Consider the following 19,593-nt stretch of genomic DNA (forward strand, 5'->3'; position numbering starts at 1 on the left):
GCAAATAAGGGCACATGGTCCAGCTGTTCTCATTTTTTTTTTACCTTCTTGATGAACTCCTGATCCCGTTATACTTTTAACAAATTAGGCTTATCCATGTTTTCCTCTTCTCACAAGAATGACTTGCTGTTTCTCCAGTGTTTTATTGAAGTCCATCACAGTTCTTGTTAACTCATCTATTATTGTATGAAGTTACAATCAGACAGCATTCTAAAATGTGTTTAGCAACTGATGTCTGATGCTAATTTATGTAGGGATTTGTCTCAGTCTGCAGGAACTGAACAGGTTTCTACTCCATAATGGATACTAGAAAGTTGATGGGAACCTTCGAAACCAGGTCAGCAAAGTGTGAAGTGGCAATTGATCAGAGATTGAGGCATTTCAGACCTAGTAATAGACTGCTGAGGATGTTGTGGGGAAAGTACCAAGGAGCATTACCAGTAGTACAGTAGACATATGTACTGTGTTTACTTCATCTAAAGAAAAGATTAAATGTACCATGAGTGACAGTTCATCAGCTTACTGTTATTACAAATCATAGTAAAATAATGAAAAAGAAACGCACACTTTCTAGAGATGATCTGAAAAGCCCTTGATAAATACTACCTTTGAGTATGTGCAGAAATAAGCCACCTAAACTGATGATGTCTAGGTCAGGTCTTATTTTATTAGTACTGTGCTTTTTGGGAGAAAACAGACTAGGCTGAAAAAAGCAAATCACATCTGTATAGCAAAACAAAGTCACAAATGTACAACAGCCCTCATCTGGCTGTTTTGGGATATAAGTAATAGTGACAGTACAGAATGTTGTATAGTGACTGATAGTGCATAAGTGTCAAAGTACAGTATAGTATTTTTTTCTGATGTATTGCTCTCCATCCAACATTGCCACAACTATCGTCCTTTGCGAAAAGATGTCTTGAGTGCCATTTGTGCTGAAAGATGTATGTATGTATGATTTCAGTACTCAGCAATACTGTGGATTTCATCACTGAAGCATAATTTTCTGCACACTGTAGGGGGGAGAGTAATATTCTTTATTTGCTTTCTTATTTGGTTCTGTGTGTTGGAGTGATGTAGACCCCTCAGCTCAGAAGCATACTTCATTCAAGCCCACAGACAAAACAGTGGGAGATGCTGACTTGAGTAATGTTTGGTCTAAACATGTGCATTACTATTCTTACTGAATTCTTTCCTTTCTGCAGGGTACATTACAGAAGTTTGTTGATGACCTGTTTGAGACGATATTCAGCACTGCACACCGTGGAAGTGCTCTGCCTCTTGCTATTAAGTACATGTTTGACTTTCTCGACGAACAGGCAGATAAACATCAGATTACAGACTCTGATGTCAGGCATACTTGGAAGAGCAACTGGTAAGTGGCTATCATTTCAGAGTTAAGTGTTCTGTTCATTGAGTAGGAAACCTGCAGACCTCGGTAGCCTTTCCTGTTAGCCGTTTTGTATATCTACAGTGGTGACTACCTCTGAACTTACAAGTCTGTCATATTGTGTGCCCACACCAGTGTGACATAGACCGTATTTCTCCTGTAGCCTGCACTGGAGCTGTACAGTGATATCTCAGATCTGCTCCAGGCCTCTTTGAATAGGGCTTCATTAGAGATGCATTTTGTCTTCCAGCTACGAACCTAATCATTCCATCTTTGGCAAGACCTTAATCTGGTCTTTCAGAGTGAGTCCTAAAGTTTCTCTAGAGCCTGAGCTTTAGATATTTGTTTAAACTGAGTTAGTGTCACTAGAAAGTGGGACTCTGTTTACAGTGACTGTTATGACAGCTCAGAGACCCAATCAAGTGTACTCAGCTGGCTTGACCTCATCATTTTTTGTCCAATTTGTTCCAAACTCAAGGCTTCCTTATATCCCCAGAGACAAGGGAGTCAGGTTTGTTACATTCCATAGCATGCTCCCAATCCAGCATTGCATGATGGGTCCAATATATCCATTGTTTAACATTTAAGTGTCAGCACATGCTACCATGAAGTGCTCGAATTGGTACTGATTGTGTGTGTCCCACACTTAGAGTTCATTGTGTACCACAGCTAGCCTTTGTCGTGCACCAGGTGATGCTTATATGTCAAAGAAATACCAGATTGTCCCCCTGAGGTGGTAAAACTTGAATCTGAGACCTCTCAGTTTGTTTTGTCTAGCCTGCATTTAGTTACTCTCAGTAATTGCTGGTGTTGCAGTAAGGAATATAGAATTGTATGGCAGTGGACCTTTTTTTTGACTTGACCTTTTATTTAACCATGATCTCATGAAGATTCCTGTAAAAGTAAATGGTTAATGTAGATATATATGTGATGCTTTCCCGATTTTTAATCTTAAAACGAATTGCCTGGTGATGTAGCTGCATGCATATTTTCCTGTATCTTTTTCATTGTTCCCTTAGGCTGAGATATTCAGTTTCCATTTGCTTACGTGTGTGCATTCATACGTGTGTGTGTGTGTGTGTGTGTGTGTGTAATATCCATTCCTCCATGTGGTTGATGTAGCATTTGTTTGACAGCTGTAGTGTCAATCATACTTGATCAACAAAACAGATGATCGAAGGTGCCAGTGTGAGATTGCTGTAGTAGTGGGAAGGAAATATGTTCTTTTCACTGCTGTTGCGTCATGTCAGAGGTGATATATATAATTGGGGAGGGTAAAAAAACATTGTTTTCTTGCTTTGCATGCTCCAAAGATTTGTCTTGGAGCATGTATGTTTCACTGTCGACATTTTGGTTGTGTTTTTTTTTTTTTTTTGTTTTTGTTTTTGTTTTTGACAATAATCTGTGCTGCAATGTTTTGTGTCATCAATTAACTTACATATACTTATATGTGTGTGTGTGTATATGTATGTGTGTGTGTATATATATATATATATATATATATATATATATATATATATATATATATATATATATATATATATATATAAAATAGGTTATAGATGTGTGCGTGTGTGTGTGTGTGTGTCTGTGTGTGTGTCACACACACAAGTTGTTCATTTTCTCTTTTCCAGGATATTTGCATCCAAAATGTAATTGTTGTGGCTTTTTTGCACCATGACAGAATTATGGCTTGCAAGGCAGATATTCGCTAGATTTGAAACAGACTTGATGCATGGGGTTTAGGCCAGGAAAAGTAGTTTGTTACCATCAGGCAGAGGAAACTGTAGCATAACTGCATTTTTTTTTCTGTTTTTTTGTTTCTAGTCATTGTATTTTATTCTAGCCTAAATGTTTCTAAATAACTCTGCTTAACCATATCTTTTAATGTAAACATTGTACCAATTTTAATTTTAATTTTACTGCATTGTTGTCATTATTGCTGCTTGGAGCTTTTCTCCCCGGGCCTCTACTGAAAATGGACATGTATCCAGTTAGACTTGCCCGGTCAACAAATGTGAAATAAATAAATAAAATTAAATAACCCATAAGGTGCTGGCTGGCGAAAGTACTGTGCTGCTTTGCATAGTAGGGCATAAGGAAGTAGAAGTCTTCTGATGTTGAGCACATGGTTTCATTGTTTCAGAGCATGAAGGGTCCCTAGGTGAGGGAGAAACCTAGCTGTTGTTCATGTGGATAAGTCTGACACTGATTTGTGGCTAACAAGGCCCGTCTACTTTTGACTGTAGCATTCTCTCTCCCATTGATAAGTTTAGTTTTCCAGCACTGCTTACTCTTTAGGCTCTGGTTGGCCAGAAGCATTAAAAAGCATCTGGGAAGACATGGCTGCATACACAGCATTGTTAGGGAGCGGAGCCTGGAGTGCTGCTGTTGCACACAAATGCCATTTGCATTTTTGAATGCAGTGAAACAAAAGGTAATGGGTATTCAGCTGACTGCCCATCCGTAGTTGTTCACTTTAACTGTAATGTAGCAAAATGTTAGCACTTGTGATTTCAGTAGGTAGAAATTAGAGAGAGCAAAATCTTTTGCTGAGAATTGTATGCTTCCAGAGAATGCAGTTTGAAAGCATTGTGTTGTTGAGAAAGAACAAATAGTGTCACAGTTCAGTTTTATGTATGTATGTGTGTCTGTTTAACTCTATTTTTCTTTTGAGAGTTGTGTTACAGCTTTCTTCCTTCATATAAAGTGTTTTGTCTGTTTTTTGTAGCTATTTCTAGTGTTTTGTCTGATTGACCTTTGGAGTTGTGACAGTCAAGATGTTGAGTCATGTCATAAAAAGAGACTTTCTACTTGAAGACATGTCATTTTCAATTTCAGTGTTACTATGTAAGACAAGTTAATATGCTTATTCTGAAGTTGTCCACATTACTTCCTTTTCTTCAGTACATATACAGCATGCATGTGTTGTGTTCATGCAGGCTTTTGCATATCCAGCTTTTCTGTAACAGTGTTATCTGAGCTCAAGAGCCGATGATACTATTCTGGAATGGTTAACGTCTGCAGAAATGCCGCCATTTCTGGTGACATTACCATGACATAAAGTTGTTCCCAGATCTTAGACCATCAGTGGAGTTTGTTCAAAGCTGATAGTGCAGAAATTAAGTAAATCAGATATGTTTTGGAGTATTGTTAACATGCGGACTGTATAAAAATATGAAAGCATCGCCCAGAGTGGTAATTAATTTATTATGCAGAAGTCTCACTTTTTAAATTTTATTTTCAGTCTACCTCTGCGTTTCTGGGTGAATGTGATCAAGAACCCCCAGTTTGTGTTTGATATTCACAAAAACAGTATAACTGATGCCTGTTTATCTGTGGTGGCGCAGACATTTATGGACTCTTGCTCAACATCAGAACACAAACTGGGTAAGGACTCACCGTCCAACAAACTACTCTACGCAAAAGACATTCCCAACTACAAGAGTTGGGTTGAGAGGTGAGTATGTTAAAAACCTTTCTGTCTTTGTTTTCTACGTAATGCCATTGACTACTTTGGCAGCAGTTTTAGTATGAGACCTTTGTTGTGGTCAAAACCATGTCTGGTTATAAGCAGCCGTTAGTTTTTTTTTTTTTTTTTTTTTAATTAAACCACTGTTAAGTGTTAACATAGAAAATATATTCATATATTGTATCAGTCACTCAGCACCTGAATATTTCTAATTTAGAATATGTACTGGTCAAAAGACTGTTATGCATGCCTCATATGTTCATGAAAGAGAAGAGAAATTTCTGCAACATATACATCATGAGTTTTTGTAGAGTGGTTCAAAATTAGATTGTCCTTAGTGAAAGGATCTACTGATTCAGTTCCATATAGTGAATAATATTGCGTGGTTGCGTCGTTAAAGGACAGCTACACTCTATAAACACATTTTCTCTTTCTATCTTGTCTTTTCTTTAAAATGTGATCCTGGTACTGTCGCATATAAACAAAGCACAACTTGCGTGCTGTTCATCACCTCACTTGGATGAAATCTAGTGATATTTTCATTAGAAGTTTGTTTCCCTAGCCACACCTGTGACATAGAGGGATAAATCCCTGATTACAGCTTAGCCGACCCAAGTTTGATTACCAGATCAGGCAGTTGATGTTAGAGATAGGGGACAGATGGGCATGTAGTTAGGTGGACACTCCTCGTGGTAATCTCTGCTGGATGCAGGGGATGTCGTGTTGTGGGCATTGCCCAAAGGTGGAAAAATGGTGGGTCTGGCTGAGTTGCTAAGGAGGTGAGGTAATATGTAGCACTCCCACAGTGCAGGTCTGCCCTCAGACTTAAAAACAAAGCTTGTAGTCGGAAAGCAGGCGAATAATGGGGTAAGCCAAAATTTAAAACAAAAAAAAAACAGGGCTGATGGCGCTGGCCAAAACCTACAGGACACCTTTACCTTCATGACCAGCCTTAGCTGTATTGGCATTAGTTCAGGGGATATGGAGAAGCTGGTAGACCTGGCACAGGCGTGGGACACTATGAAGGAAGGCCATTGGATGATGAGAAGAGTGCTCAAACAAAAAAAAAATGTTTCTTTAGTTCTTATGTTATCATGTCAGCCATCACATTTTAAGGTTTCTAACCCAGGAAAGACCCAGAGGTGTTATAAACCTGTTAAATGCCTGGGGTTTCACATATCTTTTACTGTTTACTTCTTTAACAGTGGTTATTTTTCTTTTCCGCAGGAGCCTTTAACAGCGGTTATTTTTCTTTTCCGCAGGAGCCTTTAACCTGTTGAATCTTTTGGGATTATTTAGTTGTTGTGAGGCTTAAAAGTCAAGGAATCCTGATATAACCGACAGAAAGAGAGTGGGTGCAAAGGAGTCCCGGCAGCTGATCCTTAACTTTACAAAACGTCTTATTTAAGTGTATTATAGCTGAAAAAAAAATCCAAGAGCTTATATTATTATACTTAAAACATGACAAAACAACTGCAGTGTATGTCATTGAAAAACAGTGTGAGAGATTATGAAAGTGAGCAGTAATTCCAAGTATTACTCTTGTAATTCAATGGGAAGATGAGTCTGTTTGAGTGGATAGATCATTATAGTCTTTTCTTTCTGGGTCACTGCATGCAGTGTTGGAAAGAGAAGGCCTAGCTAAGAGCCAGAATTGCAGCTGTATGTTTGAACTTTATAGTCATTTTCAATAGAAGAAAAGAAAAACAAGCACAAGTCTTTGCAGTGCTACCTAAGCATTTAAACTGCATGGAGTATTAGGTCAGGTAAAAAAAAAAAAAAGAGTACATTTGTTTTTCAGATCACGGAGTCCTTTAGCTGATTTACTGGAAATTAAAGCCATCTTTGTGGTTACATACAGTTCTTATAAAGCTGCAGCCACCTGCAATTTAAATGCATTCCAAGTCCTTCATTATCACAACTAGATAGGAGACGGACTTTTATGTTAAGGATCCTTGCCTTGTTCTCACGTGTCTTTACAAACAAAGGAAAATGCAGTACAGCCTGTTTTACCATAATGAACCTTATGCAGTAGTCTCTCTCGTAACACATGCACAAAATTGGGGAAAACCATGATACTTTGAAGGTTTCCATCTGATCTCATTATTCCTGGGATATTACAGTCCCCATGGGGATGGGGGTTGTCATTCAGATCTAGTCTTTCTTGAAATCTGAAATTAGACACACAAAACTACATAATCATTGCAAATAGAGAGAGAGAAGCATAGCTCTTTAAATATTTGGGTTACTGCTCTCCAGTTACCACACATTATGAAGAGTGGTCTCTGCCCTTATAAAAACATTTTACTGCTGCTGGTGGAGAAATTTTGCACATGTTGTCAGCAGATTAATAAAGCCATGGTTTCAATCTAGATGCTGTCTTAATTGCAAGCAGATTTTTATTTCTTCTGAAAGTCTTTAGTGCTCTTAAGCATATTAATTTGAGATAAGACAGTGTCCTGTAGTGCTGTCTGCTGTGTGGTACACAGTTACTCTGTCTTGTGTATTATTGCATTTGGTAAGTTAGCTGTATCCTTCCTGTACCAGAATATTACATCATGAGCTTTTAATGTTCTGTAATTTCTCTTAGACTTTGACCAAAGTTCTGGATTTTCTAGTGCATGGAAGTAGTGGATGTTCTTCGTGTTTCACTGTTGCAGTCATTACATTTGGGTAATCCTGCTGGCAGGTTGCCCTCAGTCGGCCTGAATTCCAAAGTCTTGGATGCTGCGTTGGCTGCTGTCGCCCCTTTCCCTGGCGTCAGGTCGTCAGGGGTATAAAATAAGCAGCCGACGCCATTTTAAGTCTTGCCTCGCACTGCACGAAGCAGAAGCAGTTCGCAAGTGCCGTTCGGCAGACTCCTGAGATTTTCATGTTTGAGTTTCAGACCCGAAGTCTTCAATAAAGCTAAGTACCCCATTGGGGAAACTTTTTTCTTGCTCCAGACCGATGTCAGAAAAAGATAATAATTGCATTTTTGTGGAAAGCAAATACCTCATAAGGACTTTCATTCTTACTGCATTCCTTGCCTAGGCCCTGATCACAACGTTTCTGGTTGTTGGTTTTGTGCTAGATTTAACCAACGCACTGTTAAGCATCGGTATGATTTTGCTTTAAACTATTTTGGACGCCGGTTTAATTATCCAGAAATGTCGTTGGATAGCCGTCCGACTACCAGAGTTCACAAAAAAACACAAGGAAAAGGAGAGAGATAAACAACCGAGGTCCAAAACCGACGACAAAGCTTCTCCTAAGCCGGTCGCCGGTTCTCAGTGAGGCGCTTTCGCAGCCGCTGAAGCCCGCTACTTTAGAGTCACAGGCTGCTACCGACTCCCACGTGGAGTCTGCTGTGCTGCTGGAAACTCAAGGTATTGGAGCCTCGGACACTATTTCCTCAGATGGGTCTGGAGCCACTGAGCAGGCACCGGCTTCTGAGGGTGAATTCAGACCTAAACATCTTTACGTTAAACTGACTTCAGCTTCAAAGGCAAAGACTAAAGCACCTTCTAAAGCAAAGAAACAAACTCAAGAGCCACGTGGACAGGCCTCTATGCCTAAAAACAGACGCTCAAAATGGCCGAAGACTTGATTACCTTGATCAGGGGTTCACATCCCCCTCCTGATAAGAGGCCTAGGCAAGAGACTGACTGAATCTTCATATCAGGTTTCTATTTCTTCTGATCAGGAATATTCTCTTCCCCCTATGAGGATTCTGATGCTGAAAAATCTATACCTTCAGCTTCTCCTCCAGAGGACTATTAGGTTCATAGGTTCATACTAGGCTATCTGCCCTAGAGCATTTATAAGCGTAGCCAGTGTGTGTTTGGCTTTCGCCACCCATTTTAAATTAATTTTGCTATGCCCTTTTTCGAGGTTAGTATACTGTGCCTCTGTCTAACAGTGAAACAGAAGTGATACCCGGAGTAAACCTACGATCTCCCATCCACTCGTCAAGATTCCTCTTGAAGAGAGTCAATGAGCGACTCTGCCTAACCTGGACTGGGATTTTATTCCAGAGTGAAGGGAGCCTCTGGGTTATGAATCTGTCCCTCCAGCATGTCCTATTTATTTCAGTGCTGAGGTTCAAGTCTCTCGAGCGCGTAGCTCGATGGGATTTGGATTTTCTGAGGTGCAGCATGTCCATTAATTCCAGGTTGGACATGGCTTTGTACGTCAGGCACAGATCGCCTCTGAGCAGGCGGTATGCCACTGAGTAGAGCTGGAGTTTCTTTAACCGGGCAGCATATGGCATCTGTTTGAGCCCTTTGATCCTCTTGGTGAGGTACTTTTGGGGTCTTTCCAGTTGCTGCAGGTGTCTGGTAAGGTACATCCCAAAAGGGGCATTGTACTCAATTATGGGCCTGATGAGGGATGAGTAAAGAGGCACGATGACGTCCCCTGATCTATATGTGAATCCCTTCATGATTAGGTGGGCTATATAAAATGTTTTTCTAACCACTTTGGCCATGTGGTTGTCAAATGAGAGATTGCTATCAACTTGGGTCCCCAGGTCCCTAATTACTTCTTCTGTACTTAATGGATTACCACCTATGTGGTAATTTGTGGGCACTTTGTTTTTGCCAAAGGGGATGACTATACACTTTTTGGCATTTAGCTTGAGGCCATGGCTCTGGCACCAGTTGTCTATTTCTATGAGGCCCTTTTGGAGGATGCTTGTGTCGGCTGGGGAGTCGATTATGGCGCCTAGTTTGCAGTCATCTGCGAACTTGGTCAGCCACAGTCCTTCCATGTTGGCCTGTACGTCCGAGAAATATATACCGAACAAGAGCGGTCCCAGGACTGAGCCTTGTGGGATGCCACTTGTAACTGGTTTGGAGTCTGACATAGCTCCAGCAATTCTAACCATGTGGGTTCTGTCCTTGAGCCAGTTTGCAACCTATCTAGTGACATAGGGGTTTATATTTAAGCTGGTGAGCTTATCTATAATGCCCGAGTGGGGTATTGTATCGAAGGCTTTTGCGAGGTCCAGGTAGGCTGTGTGGACCACCTTCCCCTCGTCAATGGCCTTGGTGAATGTTTCAAAGACGTCAACCAGGTTTAAGAGGCAGGATCTGCCCTTAACAAAGCCGAACTGGGTAGGACCCAGTGTCTGTAGGTACCCAATATCTTTATTTATGAGGTCCATGATGATCCTTTCCATAGCTTTGCAGACCAAGCTAGTCAGGCTTGTGGGGCGATAGTTTCCAGGATCCGTTGAGGCACCACCTTTGTGGAGGGGGACCACTGTTGCTGTACGCCACTCTTTGGGTACGTAACCTGTAGTAAGGCTGAGATTGAACAGTAGTTTTATGTTTGGGTTTAGCTCTTCTTGGAGTTCATGTAGGACGCAGCCCGGGACACCGTCTGGTCCCATTGATGCTGTGTTTTTTGCTTTGGAGAGGGCAGCTCTTACCTGAGCATCTGAGATGTCAGGGGGGCAGCACTGTGCTGGGATAGATATTTGCCCTTTTGGTGGGGGGGGGGGGAGAAGTTTGCGCTGAACCTGTCAGCTAGGATGTTGGCAATGTCTGTGGGTTCAGTGTATTTTTTGTCATTTTGGACTAATTCTGAGCATATCTGGGAATTCCCACCCAGGTTCCTAACATAACTAAAGAAAGCCTTGTGATTATCTTTGGTGTCCTGTGCAATTTTTCTCTCGAAGCTGGCCTTAGACGATTTTATGAGTGCCCGTAGTTATTTGCTAATACTGATCAGAGATGCCTTCCCTTTTTGGGATTTTGCTCCATCATGTAGTAGCTTCCTCCTTCTATTGTATAGTTTGTTTATGGCTGGGTTCCACCAGACAGGACGTCTGCCTTTGGAGGATTAGGTCTTGGTTTTATTTGGGATTGCATGATCCATGCATTCCCGAAGGTGTTCATAGAATGCGTTTATAAAGGATTCTGCGGTCTGGGCCGTATTTTCCACAGGCTCGGGGGCTTTGAAGGATTCCACCTCAGTTTTGAGGAGTGTGAAATTTGCTTTAGAGAAGTTTTTCACTGTGGTTTTCTGGGCAGGGGGTGGGGTCGGGATGTGAATATCCAGTGAGATTAGTTTATGGTCTGTTCTTACCAGTGAGGGATGCACTTCTGGTCTGGAGCATAGAGTCCCCATGTTGGTGATGATCAAGTCCAGTATGTTTCCCCCTCTTGTGAGAGTGGTAACAAGTTGTTCCATAGCATTTGAGTTTATAAATTCTAGGAACCTTTGGGCTAGGGTGTTGGAGCTAGAGTAATGCTCCCAGTCTATGTTTGGGTAGTTGAAGTCACCCAGTATAATGGTGTTTGGAGAGACCTACATATTTTCCAGTGTTCTCAGGAAGGCCGAGTGGGGTTCCTGGGTTTGGGAGGGTGGTCTGTAGCTGCCTATAAACTGGAAGGCAGTTTTACCCACTGTTAGTTGCACATGGATAGTCTCTGATGCTTTGTGCTGTGCCACCAACCTGGAGGTGTGGGTATCTTTGACGAATATTGATACTCCCCCTCCTTTTGTGGTTCGGTCCAAGTTTTGGGGCTGAAAAGCATGGTATGAGGTATAACCTGGTAGTGCTGGGGTGCTCTCTGGAGCCTTGAACCAGGTTTCTGTTACTGCACAGATATCGATGTTGTCCATGCTAAGAAGAGTTTTGAGTGCATGCATCTTGAGGTTTAGACTTCTGGCGTTGAGTAGCACTACTCTTAGTTTCTTATCCCTTGTGATACCTATGGAGGTGGGTTTGTCTTTTGAGCCTTGCCTAAAAAAGGCACTATGGGGGTAGCAAGAGCCTTTGCCAATATCCGAAAGCCCAGGGGTGATAGGTGCAAGCCGTCCCTAGCGAAGCATCGTGGCTTGTCGAGCATGTCATCCCAGGCTGACAGGCATTGGATCCCCTTTGAATGACACCAATACTTAAGCCAATTGTTGAAATTGATCATCTTGTCTTCATATTGTGGCATCATTCTTGGTGAGGGTAAGAAGCTACTCAAGGTCAGGGTCATACCAGCCTGGGCTACATGCTCAGAGAACTCCTCTGTCTCTTTTCATGTAGTCCAGGGAGGTGCATCTCAGGTCATTCACACCAGCATGGACAATGACTGAGTCATATTTGTACTTGCCTTGGAGTGACCTGAGTGCTTGTGTTATGTGGCGGATCCTAGCGCCTGACAGGCAGCTCACCATGACCTTCTCCTTGTTCAGCCTGGTGAGCGGGACGTCAGTGTGCCTGACGATAGTCACCCATTACAAGTGTATCAGGTGTGTTGTTTAGCCTTAAGGGCTGTGACTGTTCGGCACACTGACTTTGTGAGCTATGTGTTGCACGTGTTTTGTTTTGGGGTAGCGGTTGCTTGGGTGTCTGCTTTGGAGGTCTCTGCTGCTTAGGCAAATTTTTATTTAGAGCCTCCAAGTATGTTTTTGTGTGTTTATGTGTTTAGTTTGCTGTCGTGGTAGGTCTATGTGAGACTGGAATTGTAGTGAGTGTGGTTTCCTTCTCCTCCTGACTGGTTACGCCAATACTAAGTTGAGAGAGCTTAGCCTCCAGTTTAGCTATATGGTTGCATCTCTCACATGTGTTGGAATTTGTTGGGAGGAGGAGAGGGTTGTATGTGTACATGAGGCAGTTGTAACATTGCCTCAAGATTCCCAAATTCACCAGCTGGACCGGAGAGGAGATTGACAACTGACCTTTGGACATTCTAGAATAGTATTGGGAATTCCTTTATAATTGAAAAAAAGGCCAATGGGGAACAAGGTACTCAAGGGGAGTTTGTGAGGGTGTAGTGCTTTTAATTTTTTAGTGATGACTTATATAATTTCTTTAGTGAGCAAGTGCCAGGTAACTTAAATGCAATGTGTTACAGGTAACTTAAATGCAAAAACGACAAACAGTAACTTTCTTTCAAGTGAAACAAGGAAATAAGTACAGTAAGCAATGCAGATATCACTAGGGATCCACAGAAGTGCTGAAAAGCTGTATTTTAGGTGGAATTAGCATTTCAGGGAAATAACAAGCAAACAAACAACAAGCATACAAACAAAGCTAGATTCAGCAGGCCTGGATGTTGTCTATGCTACAGCAAACAAGGTGTACCAATTTTAGTAAGAAACAGTTCAAGTATGCAGGCACTATAAGCCTTTAACAAGATATTCCCAGCTCAGAAGGGCAGAGTCCAGCCTCTCCTCCCACAAGAGTGCAGACCACAAACCTTCTTAATGTAAAATAACTGGCCTGAAGCCCAAGTGCTTAAACCAGAACTATTACACTTTTAGAATAACAGACACTGAGCCCTCAATCAGCAGTTCCCAACTTAGAAGGATGTAAGCTACCTGTCCTGCCACCACAGTTTCTTTTGGGGAAACCTTGCATACCATGAGGGAGCATTTCCACTGGGAGAGCCAAGATTTTTCAGAATCTAAAAAGAGGTTCAGGGATTTCCTTTTACTTCCTCAACACAGGCCTCTAGCCATTCCACCTGACATTGTAGATGATGTGTTTTCGGTGTCTAGTCTGACCCCTGACTCCTTACCTCCAGCTCCTGTTAAGCCTGACAGGTATTACAGGGTTCCTGACTCTCATAAATTCCTTTTTAAAAACCCTGCTGCTGACCCAGAAACTATTTCACAGGGTCCCAAAGGAGTTGAAGACTTCCGCTGCAAAAAACCGTGCCCCCTCTGACAGGGATTCTAAGACACTGGATAGATGAGGAAAAAAGGTTTACACATCTGCTACCTTGGCTATAAGGGCCTTACACTGTCAGTTTCACATGCTCAAATATCAGCAACATGTCATGGTATTGATTAAACAGAAAATGTTAAACTCTGAATGTGCAGAAAACAAGGAAATGCAGGATTTATTGCATGCAGCTGAACAAGTTGGAAAGCATACTTTGCAATGTGGTTTTGATTCTTTGGAGGCCTCCTGCAGGGCCGCAGTTACGGGTTCTGTAATTAGGAGGCATGCCTGGTTAAAGGAACAAAATCTGCCTGATCATGTTAAGGTTAAATTGTTAGATGCACCTTTACAGCATGATACTTTGTTTGATGTTAAGGCAGAGGACAAACCTAAATCTATGCAAACTGTCAAAGATTTTTTACAGATGCAGCCACCTAGGTTTAGTAGACACTGGCCTACAAATAATTGGTCCTTTCCTGTGTCAGACAGACCTCAAAGGGGCAGATCCAGATGCCCTAGAGGCAGATCCCAGGTGCAAGGTTCATGTAGGTCAAAGGAATGGGGTGCTTCTACCTCCAAAGTTGGAGAAGACAAATTACAACCATACAGGAAACAGTCCCAATGACTTCCCCCTGCTGGCACCAAGCACTTATGCCCTGGCAGCAACCTTAGGGTGAAAATTAGCACTTTTTTCTCAAAATTGGCACATTATAACACAGGACAAGTGGGTTCTAAATATAGTGTTACAAGTTCCATTTCCATACCCTGCCAAAGGCAAATGACTGGCCAAATCTCCCAAAAAATCAATGGGCAGAGGCGCAAAAACAAGTCTCATCCCTCATGGACAATGAGGGCCATTCAACAAGTACCAGAGCTAGAGCAGGAATAAGGATTTTACTCAAGACTGCTCTTGGTACCCAGAAATGACAAGGCCTGGAGACCAATACTGGACCTATCTATTCTGAACACATTCCTGGATATACCAAAATTCAAAATATTGACTTTGCAGCAGCTTCTGCCCATGCTGGGCAAGAATGCTTGGCTTGTGACTTTAGACCTAAAAGAGGCATACCTGCATGCCCCAATCAGACAATCATGCAGAAGATACCTCCGATTCAATGCTGGCTCAATGCATTACCAATTCTCTGCACTGCCCTTTGGCTTATCTACTGTGCCCAGGGTCTTCACAAAGTGCCTGGCCCCAGTAATTGCATACTGCAGACAAAGAGGAATACAAATATATCCTTATTTGGACGACTGCCTAATTCAAGCAGAGAACAAGGCAATTCTTCTACAGTATCTGGAGTTTGTGAAAAGACATCTAACATGCCTAGGGTACACAGTCAACGAAAATAAATCAAAACTAGTACCCTCACAAGAGATAATATTCCTGGGTGCAAGCTTAAATACAACTGCCCAGATGGCTTATCTCACGCCAGACAAACATAGGCAACTGACTACCTATTTCAAAATGTTGGCAACAAAGGCCCAGTTGTCTGCAAGAAAAATTCTGCAGGCTTTGGGCTTCATGGTATCCTGCATCCTACTAATTCCATATGCAAGACTGCATATGAGGAAACTTCAATGGTACCTAAAAAGTGTTTGGACTCAACATTGCCACAGCCTGGAAACAATGATTACTCTCATTCCCTGCCTGCAACAGGAGTTTCAATGGTGGGCGAAGGCTTGTCGCCAGAACAAGGGACAGCCATTCACATTATCCCCAGCCAGGCAGACACTAACAACGGATGCTTCAGATTATGCCTGGGGGGCCCACATGGCAGGAAGATGCATTCAGGGCACATGGTCCTCAAACCAAATGCATCTACATATCAATCAAAAGGAGATGCTAGCTGTTCAAAATGCCCAGACAGCCTTCAAGGACCTACTTCATCCGGCTCAACTACTGATAAAGACAGACAACACCACGGTCATGAGGTATATAAACAAGCAGGGGGGCACACATTCTTACCCCCTTTGCAGACTAATCATGACTTTGTGGGACACAGCATTGACTTACCAAGTGCATCTGCAGGCACAATTCCTGCCAGGAAAGGAAAGCACTCTGGCAGATGAACTAAGCAGAAACCTCATGGATCCCCACGAGTGGCAGCTGGATCCACACGTCTTTAGCATGATAACAAGGAAATGGGGATGCCCGGACATATAGATCTATTTGCCTCCCCTCACAACTACCAACTAAAAAGATTCTGCACAAGGACTTATCACAGACAAGCATTGAGAGTGGACGCCCTATCTTTCAGCTGGAAATACCTATCAGTATATGCCTTTCCTCCACTGCCTGTCCTCCCCAAGGTACTTCTAAAGGTCAGACAGGAGAAGCCAAAGATGATACTGATTGCCCCAGACTGGTGCCGCCAGTACTGGTATCCAGTCCTAAGGAACTTGTCTCAAGGCCCATCTTGGACCTTACCTCAAATACCTCATCTACTGTCCCAGCAAAACAATCGGATCTTGCACAGCCAACTCAGTACTTCAAACCTGGCAGCATGGCGGATAATGTAGTCCTACAAAACACACCTCTCAGTAAAGCTGTGATGGAAGCCAGAAGGCCTAGTACTAGAAAGTCTTATGCTGGAAAATGGAAGAGATTCTGTGCTTGGAACCAGGCACAAGGAACTGATACAGCTGTACCAAATATTCCTCAGATTTTGCAGTACTTAACTGAGATGCTGGACAAAGGCCTATTTTTTTTCATCAATTAAATTTCATGCCTCTGCCATTTCAGCTCATTACAATACAGAGCCACTAATCTTTTCTCATCCTTTATTAAAGCAGTACCTCAGAGGAGCCAAAAACGTAAGGCCTCCAAGGAGAATACCAATGCCTGCATGGGACCTCAACTATGTCTTGGAAAAACTCACCCTGCCTCCTTTTGAGCCAGCTGCTACTGCTGATAAAGTTTTTAGCTTGGAAAACAGCTCTGCTCCTAGCAATAACTTCTGCAAGACGGGTTTCAGAGCTACAGGCACTCATGGCTGTGGAACCTTTTATCACGTTTTATCCAGACATGGTCTCTCTGAGGACAAACCCAACATTTATGCCTAAGGTGGTGTCCAGTGTGGCTCTTAACCAAACTATTCATCTGCCAACTTTTTATCCAAATCCACAGAACGGGGGAGGGGGGGGGGGATTCTGCATTCTTTGGACGTACACAGACAACTTAGATTCTACTTGGACAGAACCAAAGTTTTCAGGAAGACAGAGCAATTGCTAGTGACATATGCTGTAGGATCACAAGGAAAGGCTATCTCAAAGCAGACTATTTCAAAGTGGATAGGCCACTGCATACGTTCTGCTATTTACACCATGGCAAACCAGTGCCTGTGGGCATTAGGCCACATTCCACCAGAACTGCAGCCACTTCAACAGCCTTTCTCAGGGGAGTACCAACCAAAGACATATTGGAGGCTGCTACTTGGAGTTCAGTGCACACTTTTACAAAGCATTATCATCTTCTGCCACTCTACTCTAAATCCAAGGCAGGCTTTGCCACTGCAGTTCTGCAGGGCCTCATAGCCGCTCCTAATGCTGTTTAGCTCCAGCTTCCCAACCACAGCTTTGGGACTCTACCCAAATGTAATGACTGCAACAGTGAAACACGAAGAATATAGTACAGTTGTGTACACTTACTATAAATGTAGATGTTTGAGTGTATTCACTGTTGCAGTCCAGGTTTACCCACCTGCCATCCCCCTTTTTTCTACTGGGACTTTTTCTGTCCTTCTCTGATTTATACAACTTATGTGGTGTATTTGCTTGTAGATGAAGGTAAAGTTTATATTGGTGTATGAATTTTTATATATATAAATTTTGGCTACCCTTTTAGGGGGCACCTGACATCTGGGGCAAGAAAAACTGAAGAAAATGGCGTTGGCTGCTTCTTTTATACCCCTGACGACCTGATGTCAGGGAAGGGGCGACAGCAGCCGACGCAGGACCCAAGACTTTGGAATTCAGGCCGACTGAGGGCAACCTGCCAGCAGGATTACCCAAATGTAATGACTGCAACAGTGAATACACTCGAACATCTACATTTATGGTAGGTGTACACAACTGTACTTTCTCACTTCAAGATGCACATTTTGTTAATACAGTTATTGCAGATTTTTTTTTCTGGAGAGTTCCATGGATACTGAACAAATTTATTATCATGTGCCACTTTCTCTGAATGGTACTTAACCTATCATGTTGGCAGTTTATTTTTAACGCAAGTTACATTTTGGAAGTGTTGCTCATGTGCTGTTAGGCATAAGTGTCACTCGCAGGCCTAAGAACTGTGTCTGCATTCGGGCAGAGCCTGCATTATTATTTTTGGTACCTGTTGAAATTACTCTCTTGTGTTGCAGAAGTATCACACAGCTGACAAATGAACTGTCAGACTGACACATGCTTTATACTTTGTTCTGAATTGTATATGAAAGGTGTACACAGCAGAAGTGCCTCCTTTTTCCTTATAAGTTATCTGATGCTAGTGTCTGCTGTACATTTGAATCACCACTGGTTTGCCACACAGAGCCTGCTGTAGATCAAAGTGTAATTGTACTGCTGTCTTAAAGATCATCATTAACCATACCTCTCAACCTCTTAGGACAAGAAATCTGGACAAAGCCTAAAATAATGGTGGGACCAAGGCCCAAAAACAAGGATAGATTTTAGATATTGCTCCTATAAACTTAAAAAAGTTGCTAGAATAACAGGATTTGTGTTACCATGCATTTTCTGAAGGACAGTCTGAAATTCAAATGTGCGTCATTATGTAGTGACTTCAGTCAATTCTCAGTAATTTGTAAGAAAACCACAAATTTTGTGACAAAAAGACCATAAATATGAGGCAAAAATCTAGACTTTCTGTGAAGTCTGGATAGTTGAGGGCTATGCCGTTAACATATACTTGTTGCTTAGAATTCATTCTGATAAGTAATAGAAATTTCTTGTGCACTTGAAGAAAATTATATCTTGGTCACGTGAATTTTAGCTTTTTACTTTTAATAAAGTTAAAAAAGATCTTTACAGTCTTCACTTTATCAGCGCTTATGGCTACAGTTTATAGAGGAGATATTGTTATTCAGAGTTGTATGTGGCTGAGACACCAGGTGCCAGGCACGTAGATACTGAATGGCTTTTAGTGTTCATTTTTTCATTTGTTTATTTAGTGTTTGGTATATCTGACATTTTTACAGTGTATTGCAGTTGGTTGCGTTTACTTGCCACAATTGTGTTTAATACATTTTCCTTATATATATATATATATATATATATATATATATATATATATATATATATATATATAAAATATATGTGCTCTTTGACAGAACTGATAACTTTTTGAGAACTTGAATGTACAGTTCTGTGTTGTTCCATCTGTTCATATTATTAACCACTGTGTTGGTGTATGGGAATAGTAAAATACTGTTGACAGCTTAACATACTAGTTTCCATAGCAATGAGCACTTTGTTACTGTGTTACGACAACAGCTTCGGGAGTGATCATACTTGAGAGAAAAGAGTTTTAACAAGCTGGTGTCTTTTCTTTACTCTGCTCTTTTTCCTGAAATATTACCCCAGTTTGCGGATCTACTTTCCAGTCCTCTGTCTTTACTCTTGTAGTTTTTCTGTGGCTTGTCCCAGTGTTGATGAATTTTTGTGACTGCAAAGTTTTTTTTGTGCTTCAGGCCACAAGAAGCCTTTAATTAGGAGTATGACAATGGACCTTGTGAACTCAGATCGTCACGCTCTGTCAGAAAGAATTATTTGCAGAAGCAAACCTGTGATATGTTTATACAGGTGATGCTACGCGCGCACACACACACACACACACGCACACTTACATTGTCTGAAAGGAGAGCAAGCAATGTTCCAGAAGGTAATAGTTCCTTTTCCTTATCATCCTGAGTTTAAGGCCCATTTTAAATGGCATTGGCAGATTATGACCACTGGTGTATTCCCACCCTCCTTGTTTTAGTCTTTGAGAAGTAATACATTTTAATGTACAGCTTGTTCACGTCTTCCAATAAATGTCATTGATTTTATTGTGGTCACTGTTGTTCTGATTTGCAT

The 19,593-nt window shown here is 41.7% G+C and overlaps 1 protein-coding gene across 1 annotated transcript in view; it reads left to right on the forward strand.

The window, feature by feature from the left end:
- Window positions 1-19,593, forward strand: part of LOC122807260 (plexin-A1-like) — a 2,134,283-nt gene that overhangs the window by 2,097,106 nt on the left and 17,584 nt on the right. The window contains exons 29-30 of the mRNA XM_044078363.1: window positions 1,206-1,375; window positions 4,638-4,850. Of these exons, the coding sequence (XP_043934298.1) occupies window positions 1,206-1,375; window positions 4,638-4,850 (383 nt within the window). The remainder of the gene's footprint in view (window positions 1-1,205; window positions 1,376-4,637; window positions 4,851-19,593) is intronic.

Source organism: Protopterus annectens, chromosome 7.part0 (genome assembly GCF_019279795.1).
Source record: "Protopterus annectens isolate FY-2018-M chromosome 7.part0, PAN1.0, whole genome shotgun sequence".
Lineage (NCBI taxonomy): Eukaryota > Metazoa > Chordata > Ceratodontiformes > Protopteridae > Protopterus > Protopterus annectens.